Source organism: Diplotaxodon limnothrissa, linkage group LG4 (genome assembly GCF_057381915.1).
Source record: "Diplotaxodon limnothrissa isolate DT_005_m linkage group LG4, D_limnothrissa_male_GT1.1, whole genome shotgun sequence".
Classification (NCBI taxonomy): domain Eukaryota; kingdom Metazoa; phylum Chordata; class Actinopteri; order Cichliformes; family Cichlidae; genus Diplotaxodon; species Diplotaxodon limnothrissa.
Window position 1 is genome coordinate 23,116,865 of NC_140599.1, and position 15,174 is coordinate 23,132,038.

The 15,174-nt window shown below is 38.8% G+C and overlaps 1 protein-coding gene across 2 annotated transcripts; it reads left to right on the forward strand.

Annotated features, from left to right (window-relative positions):
- Positions 1-573: 573 nt before the first annotated feature.
- slc25a10a (solute carrier family 25 member 10a) lies at positions 574-9,325 on the forward strand. Of its 2 annotated transcripts, XM_085352564.1 has the most exons (12): positions 574-905; positions 1,427-1,546; positions 1,639-1,753; positions 1,848-1,896; positions 3,734-3,775; positions 3,879-3,922; positions 4,091-4,161; positions 5,158-5,250; positions 5,331-5,408; positions 5,587-5,643; positions 5,756-5,837; positions 8,253-9,325. In XM_085352564.1, exons 1-12 carry the CDS (start codon positions 816-818, stop codon positions 8,432-8,434), a joined length of 1,023 nt encoding a protein of 340 aa, XP_085208690.1. In that variant the 5' UTR covers positions 574-815; the 3' UTR covers positions 8,435-9,325. The 2 variants fall into 2 exon arrangements, with proteins under 2 accessions (XP_085208690.1, XP_085208691.1); XM_085352565.1 differs by lacking the exon at positions 8,253-9,325 and having other exon boundaries at positions 5,756-6,404.
- Positions 9,326-15,174: the final 5,849 nt, after the last annotated feature.

The following is a 15,174-nucleotide window of genomic DNA, read 5'->3' on the forward strand; positions in this document are numbered from 1 at the left end:
GCCCAACAACAACAACTCATGTTAAAGCATTAGACAGAAACCTAAATCTCAGTTCTGACTATTGCTAGCTGTCATTACCCATTCCTGCCTGTGTCTGCTCACATCTTACCTTTGCTCCAACTTGGAGTGGGTATCCAGTTGCTGTTTGTATCATCTGTCATGAGTGCCCCCCCTCTGAGTCAGCCCAAGTGCTGCTGTGCCAGGCTGGTCATTCATAGCACTCATTTAAAATCATGTCATGTTCAACAACCCAGACGGTTGCATTAGCTGTAGAAACTTTCAGAAAAGTATAAAAATAATAAATAATGTTGCTGTGCATCACTGACCCATTGTTCAAAATGTTGTAACCTTGTAACCTTTTGTGCTTATGACCTGAAGTCTGAATGCTATAATTAGACAAATCTATCCTTGACAAATATTTGTTTAAACTTCGAGACCTTTGCTCCATGTCAGTGTGTCGGCCACAATTTCAAAACTACAGCAGCGGTCAAGCCCGCTTACTATTTTTATATTGGTCACGTACACTTTCTCCCATGAACCAGCTGCACCCCTCTTCTTCTTGGCACACAAACATGGAGTAAGTACAGAGGGACACTCATTATATTTGTCTGTCCACTGCTTCAAAAGAAACAAAAATACAGATTTACATTGAGATGACTCCCGTCGACTTTTAAGATGAATTGTGGCCACGCATCACCAGAAGTGCTGAGGGGAAAAACGATGAAAGGAGCACCCTCGGGCAAAGTTGTCCTTTGAGCCTCTGAGAAGTCGACCCTTTGGTTTTTTCCCCCTCTAGAGTTTGCCTCACTGACAGCATGCAGGAGAACCGTGTCTCTCGTTGGTATTTTGGTGGGGTCTCGTCCAGTGCAGCAGCCTGTGTAACCCATCCACTGGATTTGATAAAGGTAAATTATAGAGCTTATCGAATTTGAATTAACACCAGAGCACAATCCTTCCATTCGGCAGAGACAAAATAGATCCAGATAGGCCTCACTGATGTGTCTATTTTGGCTATTTTGGTTTTCTATTTACTTGCTGATGATAAAATTTGGAATAATGTGTTGTAGCAATATTCATTTTAGCAGTTTCTTAGAATTTCACTTGGCTATTATGCAGCCAAATTGCCTTTATATTGGCAATCATTAGGCTTGCTTTGATTCCTTAAGGTGCTTTAAATGATAGTAACATTTGTAGTGTATGTTTAGTGGCACAGTTTTTTATTTCTTGCAGCTATTATCCACTTATTGCATTGGTTTTCTTTAATTTAGGATGCGGACTGAATGGTGCTGGTAATATTAGAGCGTGAGATATATTTTCAGACTAGATATTAACGGTTTTAAAGACAGGAACCTTACATATATCTAAGGCCAATTCTCACTAAAAGTGCCACTGACTCTTAGTGCTGCTTCCTTATGGTTGCTTCCAGGTCCACTTGCAAACACAGCAGGAAGTGAGGATGAGGATGATTGGGATGACTCTTAACGTAGTGAGAAGAGAGGGTTTTCTGGCTCTCTACAGCGGGCTCACTGCTTCCCTCTGCCGGCAGGTCAAAAACAACACTCATTTCCATAAAACCTTTATCAGCCGCACACTCTTCCTCTCTTTGACATAGCTGTTTTTATTTATTCATTTGTCCAGATGACATATTCTTTGTCACGATTTGCCATTTACGAGACCGTCAGGGATAAGATGAAGAGAAAAAATAAAGGTCCTATGCCTTTCCACCAGAAAGTCCTCCTGGGTGCCTTTGGAGGTAAATGGTGGAAAATAGCTTACATTTTATTTAAAGATGTTGTTTCATTTTATACTTAAAATTGCATTTAAAGATGTTGTTTTTCCTTCATCAGGTTTTACAGGTGGTTTCATTGGGACCCCAACTGACCTGGTGAATGTAAGGTGAGATACAGTGTTTATGTCTTTGTATCTGTTTGCACTTCACATGTAGAATCGAATGTATTTTTGTGGTTCACCACATAAAAGTCATAGTTTATATTTTATAGTTCAGTGCATCCACTACATTGCTGTTTAAGGTCTAAATTTGCTGTCATTCCAGCCGTGAGATAAAAGTGATTCATTTTGTTGTCAAAATGCTTTAATAGTTATAATAATTCTATGAATATTTAATATACATTTAAATGGAGATTAAATTGAAACTGAATCATGAAACATATTACTAATAAAAGCCTACATTTATTTTTAGTTTGTTCTGGTCCATTTAAGTGGCCGTTTTATTATCTTGAGCATTTTAAAAATGTTGTTTATAACTTTTGGGGTTTTGCGGTTTCTGTCCACCGTACTTTTGTGCGAGTGCTTGATGACCAAAAAACAAACAATAATAGAAAAAGAAAAATACCAAAAAGTAACAAAGGATACACGAACACGGATCACTTCATTAGGTACACCTGTCCAACTGCTCATCACAAATATCTCATCAGCCAATTACATGAGAGGAACTCAGTGCATTTAGACATGTAGACGTGATCAAGATGACCTGCTGAAGTTCAAAGAGAACATCAAAATGAGGAAGAATGGTGACAGAAGCGACTTTGAAGGTGGTATGGTTGTTGCTGCCAGATAGGCTAGTCGGAGTATTTCAGGGACTGTTGATCTTCAAGTAATTCATTGTATTGGATAGTCGCTACATAGGCCTTTACCAGAGTTGCCTCAGTTGTGCCGACTGGGAGCTTGGGCTGTTTTACCCTGTGCTTCTTAGGTTATTCTTTGCCTTTGGAGGAGCCACACTAAACCAGAGTTCATAGAATGGTTAAAGACACTGCTTCCTGTGAATCACTGATGGTAAGGAATAATAACTGTCAAGGAAAGTTTCAGCAAGAGTGGATTGAGGTTGCAGAGAAAACAAAGGACAGAATCTAACAGACAGTTGCCCTTTCTCTTTTGTGCGTCTGCTAAGTTTTACACAACCCCTTATTTATTTTGTTCTTAGTACTTGGATACTTTTCTGTCTTTGTATTTCTCCTTACTGATTGCACAGATGTAACCATGTCCAGTGTATGCTATTTTGTGTTTTGATTGTTATGAAAATTGAAAATAAATAAAAGAAAAAAAATGGGCAACAGAAGGTTGGAAAAATGTCTGGTCTGATGACTTTTTCCGCTTTGACATTTGGATAGTAGGGTCAGAATTTGTCATAAACAACAGGAAAACATTGATTCATCCTGGTATCATCATGCTGCTGCTTGTGGTGCAAACGTTGGGATCCCTATTACCAGCTGAGCATCATTTAAATGCCACAGGCAGCCTGAATATTGTTGCTGAACATGTCCAGCACGCACTGTATCAAAAAGGCCTCCAGGGCTCATTTGGGATGTGGTGGAACAGGAGATGCAGATCATAGATGTGCAACTGACAAATCTGCAGCAACTGACATGGTGCTATCTTGTCAATGCCATGAAGGCAGTTCTGAATGCAAAAGGGGTCAAACGTGGTACTATCTAACAAAGTGTCTGTGAGTGTATATATATTTCTAAACACAAGTTAAGGGGTTAAGGGGTTTCTAACATAACATCCAAAGTAGGTACCTGTAGAAATGTTTTGAAGTGAAAGGAAGATAGCTGGGGAAAGTACAAACTACACAAGAAAAAAAAAGTTGTGGTGGCATAAAAGCCTTCCAATTTTAGATGGTCAATTTTCCCAGAGTGCAGAAGCAAGACAATCAGTGTTAAGGCTGCACGTGCTGACAGACAACCGGCTTTGAAATCTCTCATCTTTACAGAATGCAGAATGACGTCAAGATGGCAGCAGAGTTCAGAAGAAAGTAAGTGCACGAAAAATGGGAATACATCCTGAATCATAATTACAGACAATTATAGTTCTTTCCAAATAACCATATTGTAAGATAGTTTTTTCCCTTTTTACAGTTATGCTCATGTGTTTGATGGGCTCTTACGTGTCTGTAAGGAAGGTAAAGTCCATAAAAGCTTCTACCATTAAACGTACCATTAAAGCTTTATTTTTATTTCCTTTGTATGTTCTGTCACAAGTTTAAAATCCACAATCCTTAAACTCAAGAGAACAAATACTGACTAAAGATTTCTTTACAATGTTCATCCTTCTGAAATGTGCTTTTTAGAGGGGCTGAGGAAACTGTTTTCTGGTGCTTCAATGGCTTCTTCGAGAGGTGCACTGGTGTCTGTTGGACAGGTAAAGTCATAAACTGCCCTACAAGACAACAGTGACTGCAAATATAGTGAAACTGTGAATTTTTGAGCAGTAACAGCAAACTGTAAGACAGAACCATAATGGCCTTAATGTTATAATTTTTATGCCCAACAATTATTGCCATAAATAAATCTGTAATGGCTAAATATGCAGATAGTCAGCTGATTAAACTGTGTTTATTCAGTTTTTCTTAGCTTGTTATGTAGGGAAATATATTTTAGAGGCTACGCATAAAGTTCAATTAAAAAAATCTATACATTTAAATGTTGGTATTTTTTAAATTTTAAAATCAGTCAGTATAATCCTAAAAGTTATACTGCATGTAATTATCATGCAAAATGCCAAAATTCTGAATACTGCTCAGACCAGTAAGTGCTGTCAAAGAAATTCCTTTTTCTCTGGCAAAGAGAAACTACCAGTTGGAGACAATCATGATCACTAACGAGATGTTAACAGGCCTTGGTGTTGTTAAGTTAGTAAAAACATTGTAGGGCCTTCAGCGTCACTTATTAAGATTTAAGTGAGCGTATGTAAATGTTTGAGCCTGTGTGTATACTTTTGACCCTGCATGGATTGGAGGAAATCCTAATAAATTAAAACTTGTGCATCCAATTCTTGTTTTTTAATGTCTTTAAAGATCTATGCACAATCATTCCACCCTGGAGAAAGAAAATTTTCATGAAATCATTAAAGGCCCTAAATCACCATGACATTTATGCCCATGTTGAGTACCCACGAACTTCTGACCACAACTGTATATCCACTGTGTAGTTTGCTCTTGTTCTGTGGCAGGAAGGACACAGATTAGCCTGCAGCATTTAAACCAAAACTACATTTTGGGTTTTAGGTCTATTTCACTGATATTTTTTTTAAGTATTTTCTTGGAAATTATACACTTCTTTAAAAAATAAAGAAACAAAACAGAAAGCCATAAATGCGAGCCAACTTACGCAGCACATGTGTGTTTTGCTCCTGCAGCTCGCCTGCTACGACCAGTCCAAAGAGTTGGTTCTGGCTACTGGTTACTTGACTGACAACATCTTCACTCACTTCCTGGCGAGTGTGTTTGCAGTAAGTGACTCACGTCTGTCATAGCATAGCAAGACAAACATCACATGATTTTCTGAAATAAGCCCTCTGTTCTTGCGCAGGGTGGCTCTGCTACAATCCTCTGTCAACCACTGGATGTTGTTAAAACAAGATTAATGAATTCAGAAGTTCAGTATGGGGTGAGTGTCTTTAAAATGACTTTTCCTGTTATCTGGTTTTGCAGGAGAGTTTGGCTTATTTAGGTCTCTGAGTTCTCCCGCCCTCATCACTCTGATGTTATGTATGTTTTATTCATTGGTTATGGGGAAAATGACACAGCTTGGCATGTCTCTTGTGTGTTTTGTCTCCTTGTTGCAGAGTGTGTCTCACTGCTTAACAGAAACAGCAAAGCTGGGGCCGAATGCGTTCTACAAGGTGGATGTCACATTCACGCAGACATGATGTTTTATACAGCTCTTTCTAATTATGTGCTGTAGTAACCTACAGAGTATTAAGACACTGAAATAGTGCTTTGATTTGTGTCCAGGGTCTTGTTCCTGCAGCTATCCGCCTCATCCCTCACACAGTCTTAACCTTCATATTCCTCGAGCAGCTGAAGCAGCATTTTGGTGAGATAGTCATTACCTGAGGGTGCCATAAGATAGTTTTCCTACGACCACGGCTATTCCTTCAGGATTTTAGTGGCCCTCCATGCTGCACAGGTTGATCTCGACAAACTGAGCTGGGGTTGAGTGGAACCCTCAAAAGTCCGAGACGGAAAGAGAATCTTCATGCTACGTTTTTACATCCATAACACATAATCAAAACAACTTGTGTAATAACACCCAAAGCTCCAGACAAAAACGTGGTGACGAAACGTGGTGTTTCTTAAAAACGGAGACGGTTTAAATTATTTACATTCACCACTGTGCTACTTCACTTGTCATGAACTGTGCAACTATAAATATCACCTAAGGTTATATAAGGCTAATAAAGTAATAAATGGATTTCCATTAAATTCAAAACTGTCTCTTGAATGAATATCCTGAACCTGACAAATGAATCTTCATGCTACAAAACCTCCAGTGCCCTCTGGGGGACAGTGTTACACTGAAAAACAGCCTGCCAATATATTTATATAAAGTGTATTTGTAATTATGCAGATTGCCCAAGGATTTGGTTCAAGACAAGACTGTTTATTTTCATATTATGGAAGGAATGTGAGGGCGGGACAGTAGTGCAGTGGTTAGCACTTTCTCCACTGCCTGTGCAGAGTTTGCATGTTTTTCCCTATTCTGCCACTGATTTCCTGCCACAGTGCAAAAACAGGCATGCTAGGTTAATTGGTGATTCTACATTGTGAGCGCCTGTGATGGACTGGACCCTGCCTCTTGTGCTATGTCAGCTAATGGAAGAGGCCCCTTGGATCCATAGTTTTGTTGGAGAAAATGATTAGAAAGGAAATCTGTGGCAGAAGCGTTACTTTTTCTCATTTTCATTAGTCAGGATTGAGAATATAGTGAGAAAATAAATGATGGGCTTTATGGAAAAGAAAACAAGGCTGATTCAATTGTGAAAACAAGCTTGTGAGACACTCCCTTGTCAGTAATTTGTCTCTTTATTTACTTCTCTCACTGCATGAGTGCAGTTATTGCTGGACACATCAGACATCCTGTCAGGCCTCTTTTAAAAAGGAACACTTAACCTCTTAGACAATTAGATTCACTTGAATTCATTATGACCGTGCTTTCATTAGACACTCAGCAGCTTTTTAAAACAGGAGGCCGGCAGATTCGTGTGAAGACAAAGACAAAATTTTTGCTTAAAAAAAAGACAGAGAGAAAAAAAAAGTTGTGTGCCATGGTTCAGCAGCTGTATGTGGGTTTGTGGGTTCATGTTATTTAATATCGTTCCAGGTATTATTTTCCTGAGCATTATATTGTACAGCGATGCACAATCCATCATGCTCAGCTTTACAAGACGAACTGATATCTTTTCCATGTCCTATGGTTTACTCACTGCCTGTATCAGTGTCAGAATTTGAGTGATGATTCTTGTCTTCGGGATCCAACAGCTCCACGCTTGATGCCTTTTCCATGATGTATAGTCAAACAAAAATCAGATAAACTTTCCTTAAGAAGTCCAGCCCGCTAAGTCACTGATATCACCAAGAGATTAATGCGTAAGTGAAATCAGCTCTTTTTGATGAAACTTTTATTTATTTATTTTTTGCGGTTAAAGGTTAAGTTTCAACTTGCTTATTCCTAACTGCTGCACAGGTTACACGACCCCGTGAAACCTGTGCAAAAAGTCATCTAATGGTGAGCCGGTTATTATGTGCGGTTGTCATGGTGCTTGACGAAAGAGCAGCTTGATGACATAGGTCAGTAATGATAGATAATGCACTGCATAAGAAGAGTACATCTGCTTCCTTTTTTAGTGTATATCCAGATTTACTTTGCTGTGTATGAAAGAGTCAGACAGTTAAAATAAAAAATTATTAAAAAGAAGTGTAGGTGTTAATTTATAAAATAGAACACTTTTTTCTTTTATAATATTAATGTATGAATGTATTTCAGTATTAATTTATTTGCTTGCAAACAGTACTGAGCAGTTGTATAAGTTTTAGATAGATAGCTTAGCCAGCTGCCTCAGGTCTCTAGAAGCAAGCATTTCTCTTGGATGTTGAGCCTCCGGATTGATTTGCATTAAGAAAAATGCTAAATATAAAATTCAAAGAGATTAATAAAGCCAATCAATCGATTATCCATTCATCCACCTGTCTTCTTCCTCTTCTCTCAGCTGTTATGGGGCAAAAAAAGTGGAAAATTAAATATAAATAAATAAATAGGGAAGCATATTAATAAAAAAATGATCTATTTCTGTCACATTTTTAATTTAATTGAATGCTCTGATTTATTACACTTGTATTATTTTTATAAACTGATTCATTTAGAAATTATTTATTTTTTGTGCCATTTTCTGCCCTTCATCACTCTGAAGCCTCAGACGGCGGTTTGTGCTTGATGTTTTCTCTTTATCAGGCACTCTATCGCTGGTAGAGACTGACCGCTGCGCCCGAAGACATCCACCGGGGATGCAGCTAATGATGGCGATGATGATGCACACGCACACACGGACAGAAACACATATCGCTTTCTCATCTTTCTCCGTTTACCTTTGTTTCTGGATGCGGACGAGGAAGAGATGTCAAAGTCTGGTTTGAAGCTGAGAACTGACAGACTGAATGTTTTGGAACGGTCCTGACAACAGAAACAGAATTTGAGATTTTACAGTGAGGTGAATTGTTATACCAGATGTTGCGGGTTCATATCTCAACACGAGGAGAAGCCATTTTCATCTTTGATTTTTACCCAACAGGATGCTCACTGTATATATGAACAAACAGGCTTTTTAAAAATATACATTTTTATATTTTATTATTTCTCATTGGCCAGTTTGTTGAAATAATAATCTTTTCTTCACACTGAGAAACTGGGCTTGTGCAGATATAAGTAAAGTAAGGGCACAGACAAGGGTTTAAGTCTTTTCCAAAACAGCATTAAGAAGGTTTCAGTTAATGTTCAGTTAGCATCCACGCAAAAAACCCCAAATCAAACTATACAACCTTGATAGTTATATTTCATGTTTAATTTCACTTTTTTTTTTTTCCAGATGTCAGTCTCAGAAGTTGTCACGTGTGAGTCAAAGTTTCAGGCTGTTATGTCTTTAAGATGCTGACAAATTGCAAAACTCTTCTGCAGCCTTTAAAGGAAAACACTGACCTGACCTCATTCTCTGTAATTGTTCATTATTATTATTATCATACTAAAAGTAAGTTGAGATTATTCGTGTTTAAAACATTTCTGGATCACAACATTTGTTGAAAAAAAATAAAATCAACAAGCATGTTAAAACCGGGCATGATTTCATGTCTCTCATGTCAGCTCTGGTTCAATATATCCATACCCCACAGTGCTGGCATGCAGCTGTTAACAATTTAATGCAATAAAGATTAATTTAATTGCATTACATTTTTGTGTGTGATAAGATCCAGAGGGATAGCAAACATCCAAGTAATTCATATGTGGCCTTGATTAAATTTGAAGTGGACATTTGCATGGAATAATGTGCAAAGCGCCTTGAGGCAACTGTTGTCGTGAATTGGCGCTATATAAATAAAACTGAATTGAATTAAAGTGTCTGGCTGCACTCTTTAAACAGCATGAAATTTAAATTAAATGCACTGGGTATGGCCAAGTAGGCCGGTTAGTCCGAAGCGTATGAGCTTTGCAGTTTGTTATACCTCCGCTGTTAAGCCTGGACCAGCTGCACTGTCACAGTTCAACAGTCTTTTAACATCTAAGAAATAAAAAAAAAAGCGCTTTTACATTTCATCTCACTGCCAGCTGTGGAAATCCCTTCTTTTCTAGTTTCTTCCCTCCTTTCATCTTACTGATCCATCAGAGTTTTCCTCAGCTTTCCTGGACTCTCACAAGGTAGTTGACAGTCCTCTGTTCTTCTTCTCTGCACTCTGCTGCCAGCTGCTTCAAATGTCAGATTCTTCCTCTCATGGGCGATCTCTGTTTTTCCACAGGCTGGTCAGCTCAGTCAGTGCAAGCAACAGTGTTAGACTTCAGTGAGGGTGAAGGTGGGAAGACCTGCCAATTACCAAAGTGATCATCCAAACAGCTTAGCAGCTGAAAAACACCAAGCCTGTGAAACTTTAGATTTCGCAGCATGTTTTTTAAGCAGTGTGACTGCAGACATAAGAGAAAAGCAAACCTATACGTACAAAAATGTTACACTCTGTTAATTTTCTTCTCCAAAATACAAATGCAAGATGACAGGGTTAAATCCAATATTTTCATCTGGACCCCTGGTTCTTTGTAGTATACAGCAGCAGCTTCTGGACTGGATTGGAAAAAAGGATGAGATTTTAAATCACGGTGCAGACTAATATTAGCAAGATTAGGATTTCAGTCCAGCACAAAAGGAGCTGTTCATTCAGTGAACGTTAATTACTAAGCTTGTTAATAAAAGCACACATCTTGCTTGTTCCATTAAAATTAAGAGGTAAAGAGGAATGAGTCAGATTGACTATAATTTTTGTCCTTATCATTCTTTAGACATTATTATCTAAATTCATCTTTTTTTTCAACACACAGCCATCAAATGGACCTATTTAATGTTTGTTTAAGCAATGACAATTTAAAATCGGCAGTAAAAATGATGGTTAGCATATTTCCAACTTTTAGAGTTACAATTGATTCTTTATTAGAAGTTTTAAAGCTGATGAAAAGTTGTCATTTCGCCTGGCAAAACTGATCGTCACCAGCCAGAAATTGTAACACTGCTTTTGTCTACCTCTGTCTGAAATCATGGATTTAGTTTTTGGAAAATTTTAAGGTCACTTTCAAGTGGCTAATCTGTTACTATTATCACTATAATTTAAAAATGATACCAGAACTTAGATCCCCTCTCACTGCCCCTCCCAGAGTCAAAGTTTGGTGCATTTCCTTAATGAATCCTTCTCTTATCAACCCTGCGTTGTTGGCTGGAGATGATTTTTCCTACACTGTCTACATCTGAGGGATTTCTGCCAGCTTGCGTTGGACTGGGTCACGGCACCACCTGTGCCATGCCTGGCTGGCCACAGCAGGTAGTGCTGAAAGCTGAAGGTGCTTCAAAACCACTCTCAACTGGGCTTCATGACACTCAATGTGGGCAACAGAGGGGCCATAAATCTGCAAAATTATATTTTGCAAAATTATATATATTTAAATAGAAAAATAACCAAAATTACACTTCCCTGGTTTTCATTCGACAATAGTGATCTGCCTTTCTTCCTTTCTTAAAGCTCATTTGCTGCCAGTATCATACTGGGTGGTAACAGCGCTGATCTCCTCGGTTTGGAATGACGACAGAGTTGAGAGAATGAGCGATGGTTTCACATTATGGAAAAGTTTGTGGGATGGAGTGTGGGAGCCAGGCTTTTCTCTTGAGGTCTGACTGTGGCTCTAAGCCTGCATGCCTCCCCTCTCTGCTCCGGCCGGCAGCCCTTTGCAGCCAGAAGAGAGATATTCACATAAACAGGAGCGAAAGCCAGGGCGGAGAAAATCACCAAAAACCTTATATAAGGAGCAAAGTGACTGGCAGGCCAGAGAATCAGTGAATTGTAAAAGAAGGTGGCAAGCAAGCAAAACATTACACAGACTTGTTTACTTGGCAATTATATACAGTGGGGCAAAAAAGTATTTAGTCAGCCACCGATTGTGCAAGTTCCCCCACTTAAAATGATGACAGAGGTCAGTAATTTGCACCAGAGGTACACTTCAACTGTGAGAGACAGAATGTGAAAAAAAAATCCATGAATTCACATGGTAGGATTTGTAAAGAATTTATTCGTAAATCAGGGTGGAAAATAAGTATTTGGTCACCTCAAACAAGGAAAATCTCTGGCTCTCACAGACCTGTAACGTCTTCTGTAAGAAGCTTTTCTGTCCCCCACTCGTTACCTGTATGAATGGCACCTGTTTGAACTCATCATCTGTATAAAAGACACCTGTCCACAGCCTCAAACAGTCAGACTCCAAACTCCGCCATGGCCAAGACCAAAGAGCTTTCGAAGGACACCAGGAAAAGTATTGTAGACCTGCACCAGACTGGGAAGAGTGAATCTACAATAGGCAAGCAGCTTGGTGTGAAAAAATCAACTGTGGGAGCAATCATCAGAAAATGGAAGACATACAAGACCACCGATAATCTCCCTCGATCTGGGGCTCCACGCAAGATCTCATCCCGTGGGGTCAAAATGATCATGAGAACGGTGAGCAAAGATCCCAGAACCACACGGGGGGACCTGGTGAATGACCTGCAGAGAGCTGGGACCAAAGTAACAAAGGTCACCATCAGTAACACACTACAACGGCAGGGAATCAAATCCCGCAGTGCCAGACGTGTTCCGCTGCTGAAGCCAGTGCATGTCCAGGCCCGTCTGAAGTTTGCCAGAGAGCACATGGATGATACAGCAGAGGATTGGGAGAATGTCATGTGGTCAGATGAAACCAAAGTAGAACTTTTTGGTATAAACTCAACTCGTCGTGTTTGGAGGAAGAAGAATACTGAGTTGCATCCCAAGAACACCATACCTACTGTGAAGCATGGGGGTGGAAACATCATGCTATGGGGCTGTTTTTCTGCCAAGGGGACAGGACGACTGATCCGTGTTAAGGACAGAATGAATGTGGCCATGTATCGTGAGATTTTGAGCCAAAACCTCCTTCCATCAGTGAGAACTTTGAAGATGAAACGAGGCTGGGTCTTCCAACATGACAATGATCCAAAACACACCGCCCGGGCAACAAAGGAGTGGCTCCGTAAGAAGCATTTGAAAGTCCTGGAGTGGCCTAGCCAGTCTCCAGACCTCAACCCCATAGACAATCTGTGGCGGGAGTTGAAAGTCAGTGTTGCTCGGCGACAGCCCCAAAACATCACTGCTCTCGAGAAGATCTGCATGGAGGAATGGGCCAAAATACCAGCTACTGTGTGTGCAAACCTGGTAAAGACCTATAGTAAACGTTTGACCTCTGTTATTGCCAACAAAGGTTATGTTACAAAGTATTGAGTTGTATTTTTGTTATTGACCAAATACTTATTTTCCACCCTGATTTACGAATAAATTCTTTACAAATCCTACCATGTGGATTCATGGTTTTTTTTTTCACATTCTGTCTCTCACAGTTGAAGTGTACCTCTGGTGCAAATTACTGACCTTTGTCATCATTTTAGGTGGGGGAACTTGCACAATCGGTGGCTGACTAAATATTTTTTTGCCCCACTGTATGTAAAGCCAGATTTCATCCCACGTAAAAGCAAAAGTTTTTGTAAGCTATGTACCCCAGCTTAATTTGTGTATGTCTACTTGTGAAGATGATTTTTTTTTTTTACAGTTAATGGCAGAAAAAAAGACGCCAAAAAAGAGGCAGTGACATGTAATAAAGATAATGATGAAAAGCAGCAGGTTGTGTTCTCACTGAAACAGCTCAAATCAGAGCAGAAAAAACAGCCCATTAGTCTGAGGCAGCAGAGATAAACAGCTATGCAGAATTTCTTGTTTTTGTTTTCAGAAAACTTTTATGTTAATAAGGCGCGTCAGCCTTTTTACTTGAGGGGGTCCCATTTTTAAATAGACTCCCCACATCCAAAGTGGAATAACAGACATGTTCTTCAGCATTAAATGGTGATATTCTCAGTCAGACCAATATAGTGTTTGCTTGATTTTTTGAGAAATCCATTTTCATATGTACAGTATGAAGTTATTCAGTCCAAATGACTGACTGCAGCTTTTCATTTATCACAGTGCTTAATGACATCAGTGGACGTGCACAAACTATTACTGGAGCACGGTAATCTTATTGCTTATTAGCCCAATATAACTGAGCAGTACGTGAAAATGAACCCTGTTACCTTTAGCTTTCACATAGATAGCTACAGCGAGCACTGTTCAAGCATTTAGATCTGCAGTTTCTCCACAGGAGGTCTATCTCACACTTTTTTTTTTGTTTTTCCTTTAGCGTAAGAATCTTCATTTCTACATATATTGAAATTGAAATATGCCCGATATTTACCCGAAACCCCAATCAATACAATCAATCAAGTTCCCACTTGTTTTACTTTTGGGAGGAAATGAAAGCAGCTCCTGCTCCTTAACACAATTAAGCTTTTAAACTTAATCAAAGTCAACTGAATAATGATGCAGACAACGTTGAAGTCATGTTTTTAAACTAGTTGCAGATGTCATATACTGGTATCCATCTGTGATCGGTTCAGTGCAGCTGATGTAAGAGCAAATATAAACCAGTGACGTTTAATTTTATCACATAATCACTACTTATTGAAGCAATGTTAAGAAACAAATTGGCGTTCACGTGGAAGCTTTTTTTGATGGTAAACGAAGCATGATCTTAAATCTCATGTGTTGATTCTGAAAGGTGGCATCAATGGCTACTTACTTCATAGCGAGCTGATTACTGTATGCTCTTAGAGCCCTCTTTTCCTGCGGTGGCAGCAGGAACAAAGCATTTCCCTCCTAAGCAAGCTTATTTTCACCACCTGTCCATTATCCAGTTAGCTCAACTTAAGGTCATAGCCTTCCAACCTCTGGTTGCTAGGGAAACATATATTCCTTGACCAGTTGGCAAGTGGCTGCTGGTTGATAGTAGAGATGGCACGATACCACTTTTTTATGTCCGATACCGATTCCGATATCATAAATTTGGATATCTGCCGATACCGATATGAATCCGATATAATGTTTTTTAATCAACAAAACTGTTTTTTTTTTAAATATCTTGCTGCATTTTGTATAAGTTCATACTCAAGTTTAAAACAACAACTACACTAAAGCTATTCTGTTATACCTGTATGCAAAAAAAAAAAATTTCATAGTTCAGCAATACTGATCAATCTAATAAACTTAAACCTACACCATCCTCCCTATTCTGGTATTTTAAAGAGTACTTAGCGTAAATATTAAGCAACCTAACTAATAGGGTTCCAACTCCCAGCAACAACAAAAATAAATAAATAAAAAATAGGGAACCACCCCTCACACTCCACCTCATGATGCTTAATCGACGTAATCAACCTTAATTTGATGCAGTGTGAAAAAAAATGCACAGAAATCAATTATTTTTCAAGAAATATTAAATAGATTCAACATCTTTCTTCAACAAAATTGCAGACTGCACAGATGGTACCTTCCCAAAGGAGAAAGTACTATAGCTTACTAGGGTATATTAGACTTAATAGTTACTATATACAGTAATTGACTTCTATTCATTTTACATCAAATTAAAACTTTGGGTGTCAGATAATTATTTATTAAAAGCTAGACATTTTAAATGAGAATAAGAAAGAAAAGTATGTCTTTGTGCCCCCTTTTCCCTGTTAATGCCCTATCGG

Excerpts from the sequence above, each read along its gene's own strand:
- slc25a10a (XM_085352564.1), top strand. The coding sequence starts at position 816 with ATGCAGGAGAACCGTGTCTCTCGTTGGTATTTTGGTGGGGTCTCGTCC. Across the intron at positions 3,776-3,878 it reads GCAGCAGAGTTCAGAAGAAA|TTATGCTCATGTGTTTGATG; the intron begins GTAAGTGCACGA and ends CCCTTTTTACAG. Across the intron at positions 5,838-8,252 it reads GCAGCTGAAGCAGCATTTTG|GCACTCTATCGCTGGTAGAG; the intron begins GTGAGATAGTCA and ends TCTCTTTATCAG.